Raw genomic sequence first — 22351 nt, 5'->3', positions numbered from 1 at the left:
GATGTGCCATTTTTTCAGTGTGGTAGGTTCATTTTGCTCTCTTACCTGTAAATCTGCATTTAAAAGTGTATGTCTCCATTCAAATTGAAGGTGATGTGAAGACACAGGAGGCTGCTGCCTATTTCCACTCTGCCCTCCCCCTATCTGGCTCCATCTGCCCTTCACCCCACCACCCCTACCTATCACTTTCCTGCCTTTGGTTTGTTTTTTTTTGCTCCAGATCACATCATCTGCAGTCCCTCATGTCTACAAATGCAGCTGCTGGCCATTTAAGAGATTTGCTTTGAAAACCAACAAGGCAGTCTCTTAAGTGGCCCCTGCCGTGAACCAGCAGCTGCAGTACCATTGAGAGAAAAACACCCCTAAGCAATACATCTCCACTCAGAACATGGGATTCAATGGGAAATAGGGTTTTGCATTGAGGAAAATTGCAATACACAGTTCTGTAGGAACGCAACCCCTCCGTAATGCAGGGTCTACCTGTATCAGTTCAAAGATCTTTCCCTAGAACCTACACGTTACAATAGGACAAAGGAATTTGCTGCAGTAATAGTTTGGCATTTGTAATAATGTAACAAAATCTCTCATATCACTGTCCTCCCAATGATCCCTTTAACTTTGTTTCATTAATTTTGCATCATATCTACCCAGGAACTGCATGCATCTGAGGAGAAATAAGTGAAGCAGCCGTTCTGGTCATAATAGCAAATGTGTATTCCATTAATATACATGGAAGTAATTCTGATTGTGACATACAAATGCAGATAAATGCTTCAGTGCAAAAAGAACTCAAAGCTGTACCAATCTGGTTCGTTAAAGTCCTGAAAATCACTTTGAAGGGTTGGCCTTGCATTTGTATACTGGAATTTACCCCGTACTACCTCAATGCACTGTGTAATGAATTGATCTGTACAAACTGTATGCAAGATGTTTTTCACTGTACCTCGGTACAAGTGACAATAATCAACCAATACACCTAACAGAAGAATTTGTGGAAGTCATAGTAAAAAAAATTGTATCAAAAGATTCCTCCACCAGACAAGTGCAAAGTATTCTAGCAATATCAAAATGCCCTACGACTGGTAATTATTGCATTTTAGCTCAGGGAAATGCCCATTTTCAAATTGCATAGCACTCAAAGACTGCTGCGCAAATGAATTTCTAGGCAAACAGGTTATAAAACTTTAAATGAAATATAAAAAATTCTATTATTTCTCAGTTGCTCATTACAGTTATTTCAATTTGATTAAATAGATTCCAATCCACATCATGCAACATCTGAGAGGGGGAAGTAGTAAGCGGAACAAAATAGGAACATAAAGGAACGATTGACAATGAAGACCAGCTGTTCTGCTAAACCTGTTTAACACTGTCATGAGACAAAGTCTCATGACTTCAAATGCCTCCCATCTGCCAGGAGCAACGCAAGCTTCCCCCCCCCCCCCCCACCCCCAACCACCCCACAAGGGAATTTTAAAAAATTGCAGTTCCTCTTGGACAATAAAGAACATGGCTGGGACATAATATTCTGCTGACTTTTTATTCACAAACTCACATATCTCCCTACTTAACACTTGCATAGAATCAACCAACTTTTTTTTCAGAAAAAAATTCAAAATCTGTTGAAACAGCCTTTAGCTTGGAGGCCAAATGTCAGCTCTCAGACACATCCTCTTACAGCCCTCTGGATCATGACCCCCACCACCAAATATCAGGCCATCACTGATTTTGTTTCCTTGGGAGATCTTCCCTCCACAGCTTCCAGCCTTGTAATACTCCAGGCCCACAGTGCCTGCATATATACCTCTTGCCCAAGGTCCACAAGACTGTCTGGGCATCCATTGTTTCAGCCTGCTCAAGCCCCACTAAATTTGTTTCTTCCCATCTTGATTTTATCCTTTGCCCTGTTCTAGTCTGCTCTTACTTACATCTATAACACTTCTGTTGCCATCTACCACTTGACAGTTTCCAATTTCCTGGTCCCAACTATTTCATCTTTATCATGGATATACAATCCTTCTATAATTCCATCCCACACCACTATGGTGTGAGGGCCCTTTGTTTCTTCCTTGAACAAAGGAACAACCAGTTCCTCTCCACCAATATATCCATTTGCTTGTCTGAGCTCATTCTTGAATTGAGCTACTTCTCTTTCAGCTCCACTGACTTTTATCGGATCAAAGGTGCAGCTATGGAAACTTTTTTGGGCCTAAGTTAGGCCCATTTCACACATCCCACAAAAAGACAGACTTTGTTTCACTTCAACCCAGGACTTCTCCATCAACTATTTTCCCAGCACACCAATGACTGCACGGTCCAGTTCCTGCACTCATACAGAACTCACAAAATTTCATTACCTTTCTAGCCAATTTCTACTCAGCTCTCACCTTCATAGATCCATCTTCCACTCTTTTTTCCCTGGATCTCTTCAGCTGCAGCTCAGAAGATAGCATTGCCAAAAACATCATTATAAGCCTACTGACTCCCACAGTTATCTTGACTACAACTCCTACCCTGCCTCCTTATAAAGACACCATTCTATTCCCCCAGTTCCTCAGTCTGTCATATCTGCTCAAGTGATGAGACTTTTCACACAGGTTCCTCTGAAATGTCTTCGTTCTTCCTGAACTGTGGCTTCTCATCTGTTTCCTGCAGCTCTGCTCTCACCCCCTCTACCCATGGACAGAACGAGAGTAGAGTTCCACTGGTCCTCACTTTTTGCCCCACCAACTCTGCATTCAACAAATAATCCTTTGCAATTTCTGCCAGCTTCAAGCAGATACATCTTTCTCTCCCTTTCAGCATTTGTAAGAGACCATTTGCTTCGAGACTCCAGAGTCTGCTCTTCAGTCCCCACAAAACAATTAACCAATCCCCCTCCTATGGCACTTTCCCATAGAACTGCAGGAGCTGAAACACCTCTTCCCTTCCAACTATCCAGCAACCCAAACAGACTTCCAAGGTGAACCAGCGATTCAATTGCACTTCTGCCAATCTTATGTGCTACATCTGGTATTCACAATGTGGTCTCCTCTACACTGTAGAAAGCAAATTGGGTTACTGCTTTGCTTTTGGTCAGCAGGGGCAGTTCTGAGCTTCCTGTTATTTGCCTCTGACCTATCTGCTTGTGGTCTCCTACATGGTTAAAATGAGGCCCAAAGAAAGTTTGAGGAACAACATCTCATCTTCCATCTCAGCATGCTGCAACTTTCTGGACTCAATATCAAACTCCTCAACTTCCAATAACTTTCTTTCTTTGTCCATGTCACAAGTGACCATTTTTGCTTTGAATCCTGTTACTTGCTCAGTTTTTTTCCCTCTCCATTAGTTCACCCTGACCTGTTATTTGCAACACATCACACTCCTTTGTCACCCTCTAACTGCTCATTAACAACTCAGCCCCGCAGCAAACCTGGACTGAACCAAAGATAATCTTTTATTCTACCCATCCCACCTTCTCAGCAATTTACAACTATGTTTTTCCTCTTTCCCAGGGTCTTCAACCCAAAACATCACCTCTGTGTCTCAGATGCTGTCTGACATACCAAAATGTTTCTGGCATTTTCTGTTTTTGTTTCAGATTTCTAGCATCTGCAGGGTTTTTAATTTTTTCCCCACCAATATCATTTTTTTTTAATACATTATCATTGGCCGTACCTATTAAAACATTCTATCAACATGTACTCTGTCTAATTCTTACCTATTTTAATCTCCTTGTACTTTTCATTTTTTCCAAAATAATTAAACCCATCATGAAGGTCTTTAAGGTGCCTCTCAATATACCAGCCACCAACTAAAACTAGCATCTGTGACCAACACAGTGCACAATATTCCAGATGATGCCTACCCATGAACAGTATGTTTTTAATACTTTATTGCAATTTCCCAGCAACAAATCCTAGCACTGATCAATAAAAACACAATAATTTATTGATTCACAACTTAAAGAAAGTAATTTGACTTTGATAGCTGTTGATTTTCTCATACCCATTTAATTATGCAGAAAATGCCTTGAGGAATTAAAGGTAATTTGGGATTTAGTATTAGTATTCTGCTTCAGGATTAAGCCAGTTATAAATGTATAATTCTGCAGATTTCCAACAAAATTAGCCTCAAAGTCATTGTTGTCAAGCCACAGCTAAATTTTTTGTATGTCAAAAACAGTTTCCCAGGGTTGTGTTTAATAACCAGCTGATGGCAGGAAGCAGCATTGTAGAAGGTCAGAACATATTTTTTTTAAAAAGTTAGTCTTAAGTAAATAACCAAAAGTGCAGTATCGTTTCACTAACCCTGGAAAATTCTGTCAAAGAAGCAACATCCAATTTAATACCAATTTTATGTTAACAGTGAACAAAAGGAATTAGAGCCACATAACAATGAAATAAGCCCTTCATCCCATCGAATCCACATTGACCAAGAAGCATCCATTTACACTAATCCAACACAGATCCCATTTTATTCTCTCTACCTTCCCATCAACTCCTCCCACATTCTACCACTCACCTATATGCTGGGGCTTACCTTTCCACCAAGGGCAATTTACAGTGTCCAGATAACCTACCAACCTGTACATCTCCAGTAGGAGGAAACTGCAGCACTCAGAGGAAGCCCACATAGAGAATATGCAAATTCCAAACACACAGCACCAGATATCAGGATTGAACCTGAGTCACTGGCACTGAGGCAGCTCTAGTAGCTGTGCAACTGTGCTGCCATGTCTCATGAAAGCCACCCGGCAACACTGATAACCACTAAACGCACAAGGTCGTCAATGCAGATTGGGATTTCTGGTTACTGACTGGAATTGACATGTATTATTAGGTAGTTAATAATTAATTTTGATGAACAATGCCAAATGAAAAATTATTGGCCTAGAAATGGATTCAATTAAGATTGGCTGCCTACATTAACCTTAGAACTGGCATAGGCAACAATTTTTTTTTAAGTTATGCACCAACCAGACTACCGTTGGACTAAAGCAAATTGCTGATAAAGAATGTTGTACTTGTACCACTCATGCTGGCCAGGAGGTACAGACTGGAGAAATTGGCATTTAAAGTAGACGGAAGAGAAGAACCTATTGCATGGAAAGACTGTTTGAGACTTATCATCGTGCTTAGTTGAACTGAATTAAGAAAGCAGTTGACCGTATGTTTAACCCAGCAGAGTGGAAAATCTCCAGGCTACTTACTACCTAATGAGAAATTTAACCCTGACTTTCCAGCAACATTTTTGTTGGCACTAAAAGCATGTTTCCGCAGTAAAACGCTCCAAATGACATTACAATATGCAATGCCTAATATTCATCGCCACCATGATTTTCAACCTCACTATCTGTAAACAACAGTCCTTGTTTACTCACTAAAGCCAAACTTAAATTACATTCTTTGTCCAGCTGCTCCACAGCATTTTGCAGCCTCGTTGCTTACATTATGCACTGGTTGCTCACACTTAACATTGAGCCTTCCTTGCGCCTTCCATGACAACCTCCGTACTCAAAGCTCACTTTCAGTAGTACTTGTCTACATCCAAGGGTTGCTCACACTTAACATTGAGCCTTCCTTGCGCCTTCCATGACAGCCTCCGTACTCAAAGCTCACTTTCAGTAGTACTTGTCTACATCCAAGACTTCTCTTGCTGGATGACATGGAAATAAAGTAATGACATCAGAGACATCATAGGCAGCCACAGGGCCCATGTGGCAGGGGGCTTAGAAAGATTTGTCACCTTACCTATCCAGAGTTACAGGGACCAATGCTCATCAGTAGAAATGTCAGCACAGGCTGGACTTCACCATAACAGCCCTCACTGACATCTGTGACTTCCCGTGTCCTCACAGTGCCAGTACTGCTTTGCCCATGGAGATCAAGGTGACCCCACCCCACCATGCCCCCCCCCCCCCCCCCCCCCCCCCCCCAGACTCAAACCTCCTGGTCTCAGAATAATTCCAGGTTGCCTCTGATCTGTGCCACATCTCACACTTTGCTGCTCACAATTACACTTGGAAGGTTACCAAAACGCCACACTCAAGAAGAAAAGATTTCACTTACTTTCCCTTCAACTCACTGGAAAAGGCAGAATTGGTACTGGGATTTTCTATCTCAGAAGCCTACTTGGCATGTAAGCATTCATGCACTGTATCTGTGTGGTATTACTTCTGACAGAGATCTCCCTAACAACCTCCCTTGAGCAGTGCTTGGCTGCAGACCTGGAGGATCTCTAACCTCTTTCACAAACAACATGCCTCCTGCAGGCAAGTTCTCCAGGTTCCTTTGCAGTTTGGGAGCACTCTTTCCCACCCCACCTCTCCTCATTGTAGCACGCATTCTTTCAGCAACAGTACTCAGCAGTGGTTGGAAAATTGTCTGTTATAGGACCAGCTGCCAGATTCTCAGCTACAAGGCCAATTGCCAGCAGATGAGAGATCTTTTAACAGATCAACACAATTGTGCATGCTTAAGCTAACACGGCCTCTCTTGGATGGATTCCAGAGAGGAAAATCCATCATTTTTTGTTCTTAAGACTGGATATTGCAAAGAATGCCACTGTTACGGGCCATTAGAAACAGATTCGGTGTATCATGCAAAGCTGTTTTGGTGCAAAAGGTAGGAGAGGACCTCCTGCGCCATTGTTTTGCAGGTTTGCTGGTTCCACAGGAATGCTGTATATTCACTTTATCTGCAAAAATACATGCTACTTCTCAGATAATAGTCAACCACAATGTTCAGAAAATAATTCAATGCACAACAACCATGCTCAACCTTTGACTGCTTGCTATGTTGAGATGAGATAATGAATTGCAAAACTGACATCTGGTTATCTTGGCTGTAGAATATAGCTTTCGCCAATTACACTGTTGCATATGGTTCTAGTGCCAGTATACAGTGTTACCAAACATAGAAAGTGACGTAATTAGTTATTTGACATCAGTTAAGACATAATTATAGCTATTCTCTCTACTGCATGCTATGGCTCGTTATACAACTTGCCTTATTTCTCTGTCAACTAACATTTTGGATTAGTTTTATAAAAGACAGCTGATCTGCTACACAATTTCTGCCAAAAGGAAAACTAAATTGACATTTTCACTGATTTTTAACCAGTGATTTAGATGTCTAGATGACCAAGAGTGCCTTTTAAACTGCATCGACTCACATATTTTTGTTAAGACCCCTTATAACATGTTGGACATCTCCGAAGTTAACCCATATAAACAACAAAGAATGGTGCTAGGGCATAGTTGCCTACATTGTTTAACAAATAATATTGAATTCAAGAGTTTTACATGCAGAAGATGAATAACCACAAGTAATATACAACAAAAAAAAAATCCACCCATTTCCATACTTCTACCACAACGGATTGCAGTTTATTAATAGGGCCCCGAGATAGAAACTTTTTGATTACTAATAAAAATAATCCTTTATTCCAACATTTTAAAATTTTAAAACCATTGCTCAAATAGTCACACAGTGGCATTGCAGTTCGACAGCTCCAGAGACTTGAGTTTAATCCCAATGTTGGATACTGTCTGTGACAGCATTGATTTCCACTCTGATGCCAAAAATGTGCTGGTTGCAAAGTTAACTGGTTACTGTAAAGTGCCCCATAGTGTAGGTGGGACACAGGAGAATTGAAGGGGAGGGGGTGAAAGAACTGATGGGTGCCTGATGGTCAGCACTGATGTGGTGGGCCAAAGTGCCCGTTTCTGTGCTATACAACTCCATGAATTCCTGGTGCTCGCTTGCTGATTGACAGAGACAAAAAAAAAGGCACTTCCAAAGAGGTCCAAATCACAGCAAAACCACTCATCTTCATAAGTAGGAAGAGTACATTGCAAAATTGTATATCCTTGGGCTTCCTTCTTTACAATTGTACTTAGAACCACAGCCAGTTGCGTTGTGATTGGAGAGAAGCTGGATGGAAGTTGTGCATCATGAACCACGGTTCAGTCTTAGAGAAAGTATTCAGCCCTAGAGAAAGTATTCAGCCCATAAGGAGATATTATTCACCCAAAGAGCTGAGCCTTGGAATACTCTACCCTGGACGGCTCTGGATGTTAGATATATCCAAGGTAGTAACTGATTGATATTTGCCTACTTAGGGAATCAGATGATGCAGGGATAAGTGTGAGAAGGTGAAGATGAATAATTCCAACATCATCGAGCTTTCTTTCAGAATCGGCAGCATTTTGCTTTTGGTCAGGTGGATCAGATATGGCTTATTGAATAGCAGTGCATGCTCAAAGAGAGATAATGCACCCATCACCCAATTCCAAAAATATTACTCCAATATATTTTAACAACAAACCATGAAAGCAAACTTATATGCTAACAACACACAAATCCAAACATCAGTTTATCATTGTGTTATCACTTCAAGTTGTCTTAAACAATTTGGATGGTAAATGCAAGGAGATTCATTTAATTTCTATTTTGTCATCCGAAACATTCTATGTTCCAGATATCTATTTCAATTTCTTTACAAAGTTCTTAATACCTACATCACCTGGCCTTTTCTTGTAGCGCCTGTCAGCCCTTCAAGTCTCCTTTTAACTATTCACTGCAATTTCCATAATTCCCTGCAGCTTTCTTCAGAAATGCTGACCAGAACTTGACCATGTGCCTTCCTTTTAGATGAGTTTTATTTCCCAGTTTGATCTGTGAAACTCGTCAGTAAACTCAATTGCCTGGCACTGATCTCCTATGAACGTCTTCCCCCCACCCCCACCTTCTCACTCCCTCCAGGATGGGAAACAACATAATTATTGCATTTTGACCACTCAGAGAGCTTGACCAGGCACATTTTGCCATTAATTATCCTTGTGACCCCCCATTGTAAAGGCCTCTTTTGCGGCACACTTTATGATATGATTTCTGAGTGCAACGCTCTCCTTGGAGCAGAAGAACTTGGACCAAGTTGTCCCGAAGACAATTTTCCTTGGGAATTCCCAAGACAACAGGGCTTCAGACCACAGCACTGAACTGGAAAACATACAAGGTAAATGAAATACTCACCTATATCTTTGGGTCCTTGCCCTCCTACTAATACATCCACCAATCTTGAAGCAGACACACAACCGTTATTTCATTCCTGTTTTGTGGATTGACGCCACCACAATAAACTGCTGACTTCTCTTTCCAGAGGGATCTGACAATCTCCAGCAACTTCCTTCTATCCCAACTCTCCATCATGTAATCCTCTGGCCTCATAATCCAAAAGCAATCTTCCAATTGTCGATCCCACCATTGTTTCTCTCCCCACCACCCCACTTCACACATGCTGTTCCCAAGATAATCCTCCTTTCTACTTTGCCCCTGCACAATCCAGCCGCCCCAATTTCACAGCCCCACAACCATCTGCAAGTTCAGATCACCTACCTCCACTTAACCTGCGGATTCCAATTATCATCCCTCAACAATCTGCTAGTCTCCTTCTCCCAACCCCCAAACACTCTCCACAATAGTGAATTCTGATGCTCGCCATCTGCAGGCCCAACAAGGAAGGCACTGACAACTTCCAAAGCCCAGCCTTGGGAAAGGGGGACTGGGCAGCATACTTTCACCCATGATGCTTTATATGTTGGGTCAATGCCCAAAATAGTCAATGATGCCCCACAACTGCATTGTTCTAGTGCAGCATAATTGGTTCATTAGAATTCCTAGGTATGAAATAATATCTTATCAGGCTTTATAAATGATGCTGTCTCAAATGTAAATATCCTTCATTGTTGCTGCAGCCATTTTTTAAACCTACCTGCCAAGTTAATTTGGGTCATATTCCTTATTACAATTTTTTTCTTCCTTTTACCAATGGAATAACTTTAGCAATTATTTCACCTAATTTTTCAGAACCAAGCAATACTCAGTTCTATGTTGGAGAAAAAAAAACGTATAGAAATCACTGTTGTGCGCATTTTGAAAATTATGCCATTTTATTGAAATGGATTGATTTCATCCCAAATTCACTGCATATTATCACCCCATGGCTGTTGTCCCTATCAACAGTTCTTTGCATCATCTTTCTCCCTCTTGCCTCTAAATGCATCAGGACCTGTATCATTTCTCAACTCTATCCATTTTAAACTCAATCCAATGCTCCTGAATATTCCGGTATGGTAGCACAGTGATAAAATCTATTAATTTCTATAGGAAGGATGGGGAGGCTTTGGAGCAGGTGCAGAATAGGTCCTCCAGGATGTTGCCTGGATTGGAGTACAAGGAGGAGTCGGACAGGCTTATTTTCTCTGGAAAAATCCGAGGTTGAGGGGTGACCTGCTGGAAGTACATAAAATAATGAGAGGCACAGATAGGGTGGGTAGTCAGGAATCTTTTTCCTCAGAGTGGAAATGCCAAATACTAGCAAGTATAGGTTTAAGGTGAGAGAAAGAAAGTTTAACCGAGATTTTAAGGAAGTTTTTTTAAAAAAAAGAGCGATAGGTGCCTGCATATACAATAGCAACGTTTAAGACGACACGCAAACAGGCAGGAAATAGACGGATAGGGAACATGTGCAGGAAGATGGGATTAGTTTAGATTGGCAGGTCGGCAAAGACATGGTGGAGCAAAGGGCCTGTTTTTGGACTGGAATGTTCTATGTACCACCCCATCCCTGATGTCATTTTATGGTTTTAAATCTTTTCCTATCCAAACTTTTATACGTACTCTATTCTATTTCTGTGTTATTAAAACTTGCAATACATACTGATTCTTAAGATGACCTATTTCAAAATTCCTTGCATCACTGCGTTGCAGTATTCTTTTGAACACTATTAGAAACTGCATCCACTATTAAATATATCCCTAGTATAGAATCACAAATCAGATACAATGCAGCATAATTGTTTGTCGTTTACAGGTAGTGTTGGCAACAAGTGAAAAAGGACTTACTATTTGGAAAATTAGTGCATTTAATTAAAATTGCAAGCTTCCGTATTTAGTTGTTAAAAACCGAGAATCAAACCATTAAACACACACGACAAAATGTTCAAATAGCCGCTTCAGTAACTTCATGCGAACAATCAAAGTTACATTGCAGGTTACAAGTGGCTGCAGAGACTCAGGCCCTGGCCTAAAATCTATTTTCTGAAATACCTACCAATGCGATTATAGGACCAACTAGCGGGAGACAGGGTCGAAATGGGAGCCGTTCCAGCAGCGCCTTGTCCATTGACCCCAGACTCGTGCCCTGCTCCAAAACACCCGAAACACGACCAAAGAAGCAACATCTAGAGCCGGATGGTTAGGCAGTCCACCTACCTCATCTTCCAAAAGCGTAGGCATCGGCTCAAATTCATAGTATTCCCTCTCATCATCTTCATCATAATAAAGAGCCATCGCCTTGCACAGGCTGGTACCTGTCTGCAAGTGATTCTTCCAACAAAACTACCGAGTGGGGAACCAGACTGCGAGCCGCGTCTCTGGCTGTTGAATGCGGGGCTCCCGTTTACTCAATGTGTCAGTTGCAGAACACCGGGATAACAACCGCTGCCTCTTCCAGAGCGAGTTACCCGCATCGCCGCGGCAAGGATGGATATGCAGCAAAGAGACCTTTTTAAAAATACATACTTCGAAAACATCACCAGTTCATGTCACGCTCGTGACCACCGCGCTGCGCAACTTCTCGCTCGCTCGCATCGCTTTTATTTGCTGCTCTGCCGACTAAATGAGATTGCGGCTTTCCAAAGTAAAAATTAATATGAAAATGTTTTCTTCACCACCCCCTTCCTCCTCCACACCCCCCCCCCCCCTCCTTTTCTCGGACGTTCACTGCAAACGCGGCGCTGGGTCAGTTTGCTAAACGCCGGCTACCATGGTAACTCCTCGATACACTGGCACCCGCATCATCCCCTGCGAATCCCCGCCTGCCTGCTTGCCTGCCTGCCGGCGGAGGCGGAGGCGGAGGCGGAGGCGGAGCCCCGGCGAGAGAGGCGCAGGACGTCGGCTCCGGGCTCCCAAGCGCTCGCTACTTCGCAAATGCAACCAGAAAACGAACACGGCGCTTGCTTTTTGATTTTAAATGATATCCTGCCCCTCCTCCTTCGCAGGAGAACATTATTTTTTTATATTTCAGAAATAGATTTTATTCGTAATAATTAAAAAATATACAAAGGAAGAAACTGCAAAAAAAAAGCATTCATGGAACACAGCTTTACGACTTTGTCTGATTTGTTTCCAAGCAATGCAGAACCCGCAATCGGCGACTTTTATTAATGGCAAGTGCTCCGCCATTCAAATAGGTGAGACATCACTGCGTGCGGTCAACTCAGCCATTTCAGCAATTGTTGCTCAGCAGTCCAGAAAGTAGTCAACTATACCCCTGAATTGACCCTAGAAAGGCCATGACTCTACAAGACATGTAAACATAACGTTGGTTCACTCAAGCCTTGAATTTGAAAGAAGCGCCTGTTTTAAATGCAGTTTAGGTGTGGAATTATTTGGAATTTTGTGCGCACAGCTTCAGCTCGTTTTATGGTGCCGTAATTTGTGTAATGCTCCGGCCTCTCGCAAGTTTGCAGAACAGCAAAATCATGACGTCAGTCGGGCGGATCGATGTCACGACTTGGTGCGCCGCGATTTCATCCAGTGCAGACTTCAATAACGCTGCAAACGTCACGTGTTTAATTCACAGGGACAGCCTAAGGTTTAGCTGCAGAAAGGCACAGTCCCCGCCACCTTTGTTGTATTTGTCAGTGATTGAATTGAGCGAAAGTCGTTATGGAAAACTTCAGATAGAAATTGGATCTGTTTGCACGCATTTACGCTTTAAAGATATTTTGTGCATATTCAATTGCGCTGGCAATAATTTCTGGGTCAGTTTTTTGACCTGTGGACATCTTGAGTTCGCTGTTGTGCAGCTGACGTGCTAAGGATCGGGAGTGCTTCAATGATGTCATCCAGTGCACATTCATTCATGCCTTTACTGGTAAAGATGTATTTATTATCTCACACAAAAAGTAAGGATCAAATTCCCTCCACAAGGAGATCAGCAAAGGGACATAACTTAAAGAGTCACTGCTATTCCATTAACGTATTGCTCTCAGCACCTACCAGCCTCAGATCTCACTGTTCAGTTTTTCACTGTATCTTGGTACAAGTGACAATAATATTCCAATTCAGCACATTTCCCATAGTATTAATGGGTGCCCCATTACTTATTGCAGTCCTCCTATGCAATGCACAGAGTATTGCAATCTCTGCCAATGCAATGAGCCCACGTCTTGCAGTGATGTTGGGGGGGGGGGGGGTGTCAATCCTAGGATGGGACTCAGTCTGTGAAGGCAATGGTGGGGAAGGGTGTGATCAACTGGCCAGATACACTGAATACACGTGGGCTCTTCCCCCATGTTCTCCATCACTTCACAGAAGTCTTTCCTGAAGCTGGTCTGTGGTTCCCATTATGACTTTATCTTTAAGGTGGCCATTAATAGGCCCAGGCAATGGGACTTAATGCATTCATTTTTCCTGACTACCTGCCTCTCTTCTGAGGCTATGTTCATACAGGTGTTTGCCTAGAGAGAGAACACACATTGTCCATTGCTTAACTCCAAGTCTTCCAATGACAAGGGTGCAGGGCACCCAAGGGACCAAAGTGCTTTGGAGATAAGCGAAATAACATTTTAATTTAATTTTAAATTTTTACTTGCTTTTTAAAAGTTATTTGCTGGAAGTAAAATGCAACAAATGAAAGTGGAAGTCACCTATTCCCTTGAAAGTAAACAGCAATGAACATGCTGCATGAATTTACAAGAATTATTAGATTCCCACCGGCACATTGAGTGCACCTAAATCATTTTGAGGGAGCTGGATGAGAATCACAATATGTTCTAAATCTACAAATGATTTTGTGACTATACAAAGAGAATCTTGATGATATTGTGATAGTCTATACACCTTTCACCTCTGAGCTACAATGGCAGACCAAAGGATGGTTACTTAGGGACAAGGGCCAATTGGCCCTTAAGTCCTCTCTGGAGTCCAGCACATGAGGAGACTGCATGTACAACAAAAGCCTTGCTGCCACCCACATGCAGATCATTGTTGTTCTGAAGTAATATTTCTGTTTCTCAGACAATTCCGAAGGTGCCTCTGTGTATATGCAGATCAGGGCCCCAAAATTTGTTATCAGCTGTTGTATCCTCCATGTCCTGATAACAATGCAGAGCCAGCCCATACCAGTAGCTTGGAGCAGCTGATGGAGAAGGAGGAAGAAAGGAGGTCACATTATTGGGGTCCTGGAAATGTTGTTGAACAGATAGAACTTAGGGTACAAGTTCATAGTTTCCTGAAAGTGGCAACACAAGTATACAGGGTGGTGAAGAAGGCACATAGCATTCTTACCTTTGTCAGCTGAGTCATTGAATATAAGAGTTTGAATGTCATCTTGTAGTTGTACAAAATGTTGATTAGACCACAATTGTAGAATTGTATGTAGTTCTGCTATTGGAAAAATGTGATTAAGTTAGAGAGGGCCCAGAAAAAATTCACAAGGATGTTGCCTGCATTGGAGGGCTTGAGTTATTTGGAGAGATTGCATAGACTGGGTCAGTTTTCCCTAGAGCGAATGAGGCTGAGAGGCAACATGATAGAGGTATATAAAGTTATGAGAGGCATAGATAGAGTAGATAGCCTCTCATAATTTCCCATGGTAGTTGTCTCTAAAGCTAAAGGGCATTGGTTTAAGGCGAGAGGGAAGGGGTTTAAAGGGGACCCGAGGGGTATATTTTTCACACAAAGAGTAGTTGATATCGGGAATGAGCCACCACAGGAGGTAGTGGAGGCAGGACCAGCAATGACATTTAAGAAATATCTAGGCAGGTACTTGAATGAGGGATAAGGAATTAATGCAGGTAAGTGAGATTAGTATAGATATAGATAATGGTCAGCATAGACACGATGGGCTGAAGGACCTGTTTCTATGCTGTACAAGTCTATGACTCTAATGTTGGACATTCCATTTTAGCTAGCAGTCAGAGAACAACTTATTAGACTGTGATTTCGATAGACAAGTCAATTCTCAGTTCAACTACCATTCCCATCTTGCCTTCTCTCTGTGAATGATCATCTCAGTTACTCCTTGGACACAATGGTAGCATAAAAGATGACAACAAATCAACATTTCAAATCCTGTTTAAACAGCTAACCATGATACAAATCCATCCAAACATCAATGAAAGAAAATTGTGCATTCCCTTAACGCCTGCATGCCTTTGACTCTCCAACATTGTGCTCTGCCAGTGACAGCTGCTGAGCTGATGAGAGTAAATTGACTTACAGCAGAAGAAATTCCATACGTTCATTCAGGGTGCTCTCAATGATCTCTGTGCTGAGCCACTTAATATCCTCTCATATAAGTAGCAGCAAACTAGGCTGGCCAGCTGACAGTCAATAGGAAGGAATTACTAAACTGGCAATGGTGGGAGAAGGATGCTAGGGTAAGGCAGGAAATGCATGCTTCTTGAAACAACTGCCTTTAGCCCAGAACAGCCTGATAAGGGGGCTCCCCTGCTTGCCTGGCCACCTTCACATTTGATATCCAAAAGATAATTTGTTGGAAGACAGATCTAAGTCAAAGTCGAGTTTATTGTCATATGCACAAGTACATGTATGCACAGGTGCAATGAAAAACTTACTTGCAGCAGCATCACAGGCACATAGCATTAGAGACACAACACTACAAGAAAAGCGTAAATTAAACATAAATTATACAAGTAAAAACACAATTCAAACAAAAAAAAACAAAGTTTGGTAGACTGCACTGATAGCCTCAAAGCTCTTTTAAACATTGGTACTCAGAGACATGCAGCAGCACCTATGGTTAAATGGCTTCTGTTTGTGCTATAATGGAAGTTGAGATGTTGGTCATCAGAAGCTGTAAGATGGCAAGGTCCATAACTTTTGTATTGGAGATGTACCATTTCCATGTTAGAAACAATGGGCTTAGAACTCTGTGGAATGTAGGAATTAAATGGTGTGGGTCTCAGGAGGGCATGTTAGACATTCCCAAATGCTTACTGACATTTTGCAGACACATAGCCACTAATATCCTAAACATTTTATTTATACGATCATCAGCTTTTATAAGTAGACTTCTCCGTCGATGTCTTCACCAGTATCCATGGGAACCTCAACCTTGGATGAGTTGGGATGTGGGCTGCCCTTTACCTTTGGCTGTCAGTTGCCCCTACAAAATAATCTGAGCTGATTTCCCTCCATAGTACAAAAAGTCCAAGTAACAAACCTAATGGCCTCAAGTTATAATTCAAGTAATGGAGTGTTCTCTTTATCACTTTCATGCTGGTTATTGGCCAATGCATGGCCTTATCAAACCTCCTGTCTATTTGAAAGGAGAGAAACTTAAAGGAATACTCTGGTGAAATGAACGGGGTAAGTCAGAGAAAAAAAGGTGTCTGTTTATACCATTTTCAGCTATTAACTGAGAGCTAATGGGATGTGGGAAAGTGAAGAAGCTATAGCTGAACATGTTCCAGTGTTTATAAATAGTCACTTAAATATGAGGATTGACTTTGCGTGGACAAATAAAACTAATTGTTCTTAATCACATCAATGTCAGGTTGAATCGTCAAAATTTTGTGTTCCACCTGGACATTTTTTGTGTGATAACTATTCAAATAATGGCCATCATTGTGAGATGTTGTATCCTCTGTTGTCCACCAACAGTTTGATGTCCCCACACATTTCACCGACTGGCTTCCCCACCCCACCCCTCCCCTGTCTTGTTCTGGTTCTATCTGCCCTTCACCTCTCCCCTAATGGTTCCCATTCTCACCTACCTTACTTAACAGATTCGAGCACTGGCAGCCTTTGTGTTCCTGCTTATCACCTCCTAGCAGTCTCTACCTTCACTTTCCCCTCCTCCACCAGGCTCCATTTGCCTCTTTTTTTGTCTGCCTCCATCCATCATCCACCTGCCTCTGTCTCCCAACTCCACCGCTCCCCTACCTGGCTTGATCTACCCGTCATCCTTCATCCCTCCTTAGCCCACCATTCACCTTTGGCCCCCTACCCCACTATTCTCCCTCTCCTCTTTATACTGGCCATCTCTCCTCTCCACTCTCAGTCTTGATGCAGAATTTCAACCCAAAACGTCAACAATTCCTTTCCCCTGACAGATGCTGCTCAACCCACTGTTCCTCCAGCAGATTCTTTGTTGCTCCAGATTCCAGCAGCTGTAGTCACTTGTGTCTCCCCTCAACAGATTGATGTTGTTGATTGTTATTGTGCTTCACCACCTCCTGCAAGAAAGAGAGGAAAGTGTTTGAAAGTACTCTGAGAATATGCATGTAAATTAGTGAAGTACAACCGAAAGAAATAATGGAGGCCAAGGCTGAAAGACTCAGATTGAAAATCCTGAGCTATCTGAATTGGAAACTGTGAGAATGTGGTTGCTCTTAGTAACTGCAGATAAGAAGTAGTTTCACAGACAGTACGAGGCAATAGGTCAAAACAGCATACTTTTACAGAACAAACAAGGACAATATTTTTGACAAAAGAAATGAAGGTGTGATGTGATTTATCTGCCTAGTCACAGGATATTCTTTCAATTATTTCAGTGGTGCCCTGCTTTGCACTATCCCACAGACCACTGATTTGTTATAGCACTCTAGATCCTCGAGTCCAAACACAAAATCAATCTGGGGCCTTCTAGAGAATGCATTAACCCTCTCCATTTGATCTTCTAGGAAAGAAATGGCTGTAGTGAACCAAGATACATTTACAGGACTTAATAAACATTAGTGGCGATTGTGTTTGTCACCCAACACCAAGATGGATATCTGGATATGTTTTAGTCTTATAAACTATCACATGAATATTAGTATAAACTTTGTATGGACAAGTAAACCTAACTGGTCTTAACCTCATCAGTGGCAGGTTTAATCATTGACCTCACAGTGCAATGAGTTTTCTCAGTGCCAGTTACACATAAAGTTCATTCTCCCATCTCATTATCAAAATTATAGCATCTAGTTAGCACCGCTGATGTAGCTGAGTGCTTACCCACAGGACACGTCATGAGTAGCAAGCACCAGCTGAAGCTAGCTAATTGAAGCCATACCTGCAACTCATGAAGGTGGGGTAGGTGCTGAATGCGTACAAGGGCTGTGAGAATCAGGCCATAGATTTGGGTAGGTTGGAATAAGAATATGGAATGTGGAAGAGAAAGTGACCACCTTTCTTTTTAACTCCAATGGGATTCTAAAAGCTTTGGTGGAAAATGCAAAGGTGAGGAGAAGGGACCCTTACTGATAGGGGCACAGGGAATTAGCCAGGTTCATAATAAGAGTGGCAGTGGAAGGAGGTTGTCCTCAAGATGAATGCCAAGAGCAAAGCAAGAAAACCATGTGCTGCAAAATGTCTATAGACCTCACATGACAGCAGTGAATCCTATCTCTCAGACTGCACCACTGGTGTAACTCATTGCTTTATGAGATGCTGCTTCTCCAAAATTCTACACACACTAACAACAATTTACATCAATTAAACCTGGTAATTAACAACCATGTCCCTCTGTAACTTTGGGACCAAACAATATTTCAATGCTCACGTGCAAATCTCAACTTCCATAGAGTCAGCAATTCAACAATGACAGGCACATCATCCATTCGCATGGTTAGACCCTCACTAACACACTTCATTCTCTTGTGTTTGGTAAGTGGGTAAGATGTGACAAAATTTGCACTGCCAATTATAAATTGGTGGGCGTGAGGGGTTGTTTTGTTTTTGGTCAGGGGCTGATGGCTCTAGCAAGTAGCATCACCTCAAAGCGCTGGAGAGAAGAGTATGACCCTTTAGTTCTGATGCTGTTGTGCCATAGTTAAGCAGGATTGTTCGCAGATCCAATAGAAATAAGCCTTGCACACACAATGCTGCACACAACACACTTTATTGCTAAGTTACAACAAGTGGTACTTATCTCGGAAGCATGCCTAAGCCTGTTTAACTGCAGCGCCCCATTCCAATCAGTCCACAGTCAACGTGTGGTGAGCCCAAATCTAACAGACCTCACCACCGGTGTGCTCACTCTTTTATACCCTGGTCACTTCTCTCCACCCCTACCTGGATCGATCCTTTGTCCAGGTCGACCCATTACGTGACCATTGCCTTGGGCACTGCAGGCTCATGTCTGCAGAGACAATACCTTGGTTACCGACCACCCAGGTCACCCTTCCCCCACGCACACACACATTTGATCCCAGCAATTGTTCCTTGCGCTCTCTGGCCGACATTTCAGGATTCTTACTACAGTTGCATCCGTAATCTATCTCAGCTCCTCCTGATTCCAGCTGCAACCTTGGATCTATCTGACAAAGCAGAATTGTGATCTGATATACAGTATCCTTCCATAAAAGGCAGGAAAATATCATTTCTGGTCTGTTACTACTGGAGATCTGTTCTGGTATAAATTGAAATCCAACCCAACCACAACCAATTGGAACCTGACCTGCGCCCAAGTACTTAATTTCTCCATAACAACTCAACTGTTATAACAATCTCAAACATGTTATTGATCTGTTTGAGGATGAAGCACCAAATATCAATAAAGAACAGATGGTACACGTATAAACACAAAGCAAGTCATCCTGACCTGGATAATGTATTGAGCTGTGCCAGCATGGCATTTCCTAACTCGACTCAACCCTAAATATTTTATCAGAATGTACATCTGGCCATCCTGAATATGACACATATAACGGGGTCTTGCTTCAGTCAGTCTGGATAACCAGGGGTTAATTACTACTTCTTAAGTCTTCTTTCAATCATCAGCAGTGTGATGGAAAATGATAGTGATAGTGCTCTAAGGAGGGACTTGCTCACCGATGCTTAGTTAGTGTCTGGCAGAACAACATGACTCCAGACGTCATTGTAGCCTTGATTCAAACATGATTAATGGCAAATAACATCAGTAAGAAATAAATAGAGGCAATGGCTATCTTCAACAGAGGAGAATCTAACCACTTCCTTTTTAACATTAACTGGCATTGCCATCACTAAACTCCCCCACCAACTTTTTGGAGTCACTGTTGACCAGAAACTTGACTGCAGTTGTCACGTAAATGCTATGGCTACAAGAACAACTTGGAGATCTTTTGTGAGTGACTAATCTCCAGACTCCCTAAAACATTTCCACTCTCTAGAAGGTATGTGCAAGAAGTGTGATGGAATACTCTCCAGTTAACTTGGCGGATGCTGGTTCATTAACACTCAAGATGTTTCACCTGAGACAAAACGGTCCACTTAATCAGTACTCTTGAGTGAAAAAATAGTTTTGGAGAAAATAATGGGCTTGAAAACTAATAAATCCAATAAATTCCTGACACCCTGCATCACTAGGTTTTGAAAGACATGGCTTTTGGAGTTAACAGTTGCAGTGCTTGTCATCCTCCAAAATTTCATAGGTTCTAGAATGGTTCCCACAGATTAGAAGGTAGCAAGTGTAACCCCACTATTTAAAATGACAGAAGAAAGAAAATGAGGAATCATGGATGAGTTAGTCTAATGTCAATATTTGGAAAAATCTATGAAACCCCATTTGACAAATATGTTGGAGTATTTTGAAGTTATAACCAGCAGAACAGATGGGGGAACCATTGGATGTAGTGAATTTAGAGTTTAAAGCCCACAATAATGTGCCACGCAAAAGGTTATGACACAAAATTAAGGAACACAAGTTTACTGGTGTGGACTTGAATTGGTTAACAGAGCAAAAACAAAGAGTAGGAACAATGGGTTATTTTCATATTGGGACATTGTGACTAGTAGGTGCAGCAGGGTTTCATGCTGGGCATCTCACTGTTCACTATCTTATCAATGAATTGGATGTGACGACCAAGTATAATTTATCTAAATTCCCTCATGTTATAAAACTGTATGACAGTGTGATTTGAGAGGCTTCAGGGAGATTTTGACAAGCTAATTGAAAGAGCAGGTGGAATATAATGTGGAAAAATATGAGATAATCCACTTTGATAGAAGAATGACAAACAGTATTTTTTTAAATCATGAAAGATTGAAAGTGATCGGTATTCATAGGGACCCTGGTATCCTTGTACATATATCACTGAGAGTTAGCATGCAGGTAGAGCAAGCAAGATCAGGAAAGCAAATAGAACATTAGCTTTTGTTGCAAGAGGGTTTGAGTGTAAGAATAAAGTCATCTTACTGCAATTATATGGGACCCTGTTGTGACTATGTTTAGGACTCACAAGATCACAAGATCACAAGACAAGGGAGCAGAAGCAGGCCATTCGGCCCATCAAGTCTGCTCCAAGGAAAGGGAAATAGAAATGAGAAATGGGGAATGGGGGAAGAAGAAGAAAAAAAAACCTAGTCTAATCCCAATTTCCGGCCTTATCCCCATATCCCTTGATATCCTGACTATTTAGATATCTATCTATCTCCTCCTTGAACGCCCCCACTGATCTGGCCTCCACTGCTGTACGTGGCAAGGAGTTCCACAAATTCACCACCCTCTGGCTAAAGAAATTTTTCCTCATCTCTGTTTTGAAACTCTACCCTCTAATTCTAAGATTGTGCCCTTTGGTCCTGGACTCACCCACCAAGGGAAACAGCCTAGCCACATTTACTCTGTCCTTTCCTATCAATATTTTAAATGTCGCTATGAGGTCCCCTCTCATTCTTCTGTACTCCAGTGAGTACAGTCCAAGAGCTGACAAACGCTCCTCATACGTAAGCCATTTCATTCCTGGAATCATCCTTGTAAATCTCCTCTGAACCCTCTCCAATGTCAGCACATCCTTCCTAAGATGTGGGGCCCAAAACTGCGCACAATATTCCAAATGAGGCCTCACTAGTGCCCCGTAGAGCCTCATCAACACTTCCTTACTTTTATAAACTATACCTCTCAAAATGAATGCCAACATAGCATTCGCTTTCTTTACCACCGATCCGACCTGGTGATTAACCTTTAAGGTATCCTGCACGAGTACCCCCAAGTCCCTTTGTACTTCCGTGCTTTGGATTTTCTCTCCTCCTAGATAATAATCTGCCCGCTTATTTCTGCTTCCAAAGTGTACAACTGCACATTTCTCTACTAGGACTTAAAGTGAACTTCTGCTGCATCTATAGTTTGTTACAAGCCAGGTTGCTATTTGGTGAATGTCCCTTTAAGGCAGCTGGACAGTAGAGTAGTAGTGTGTGGTGTGATGTTATCTCCAAGACAGCAAGACTATAACAACATGCTGGCTGTTCTGCACAGAGAGTCGAAGAGAGAGAGAGAGAGAAAGACAGAGACAGAGACAGAGAGACAGAGAGAGAGAGAGAGCGACTGCTGGTCTCTGTATCAATGGATGAAGAACAATAGCTGTGTCTGT

General features: G+C 42.0%; 1 protein-coding gene across 1 annotated transcript in view; it reads right to left on the bottom strand.

Moving 5' to 3' along the window:
- Nucleotides 1–11705, bottom strand: part of LOC127577009 (kinase non-catalytic C-lobe domain-containing protein 1) — a 145133-nt gene extending 133428 nt beyond the window's left edge. The window contains exon 1 of the mRNA XM_052027867.1: nt 11259–11705. Coding sequence (XP_051883827.1) covers nt 11259–11336 — 78 coding nt within the window. The 5' untranslated portion in view covers nt 11337–11705. The remainder of the gene's footprint in view (nt 1–11258) is intronic.
- Between the last annotated feature and the right edge of the window lie 10646 nt (nt 11706–22351).

This window comes from Pristis pectinata, chromosome 12 (genome assembly GCF_009764475.1).
Source record: "Pristis pectinata isolate sPriPec2 chromosome 12, sPriPec2.1.pri, whole genome shotgun sequence".
NCBI lineage: Eukaryota > Metazoa > Chordata > Chondrichthyes > Rhinopristiformes > Pristidae > Pristis > Pristis pectinata.
The sequence above is the reverse complement of the archived record's forward strand: the minus strand, read 5'-3'. Positions and strand labels throughout refer to the sequence as shown.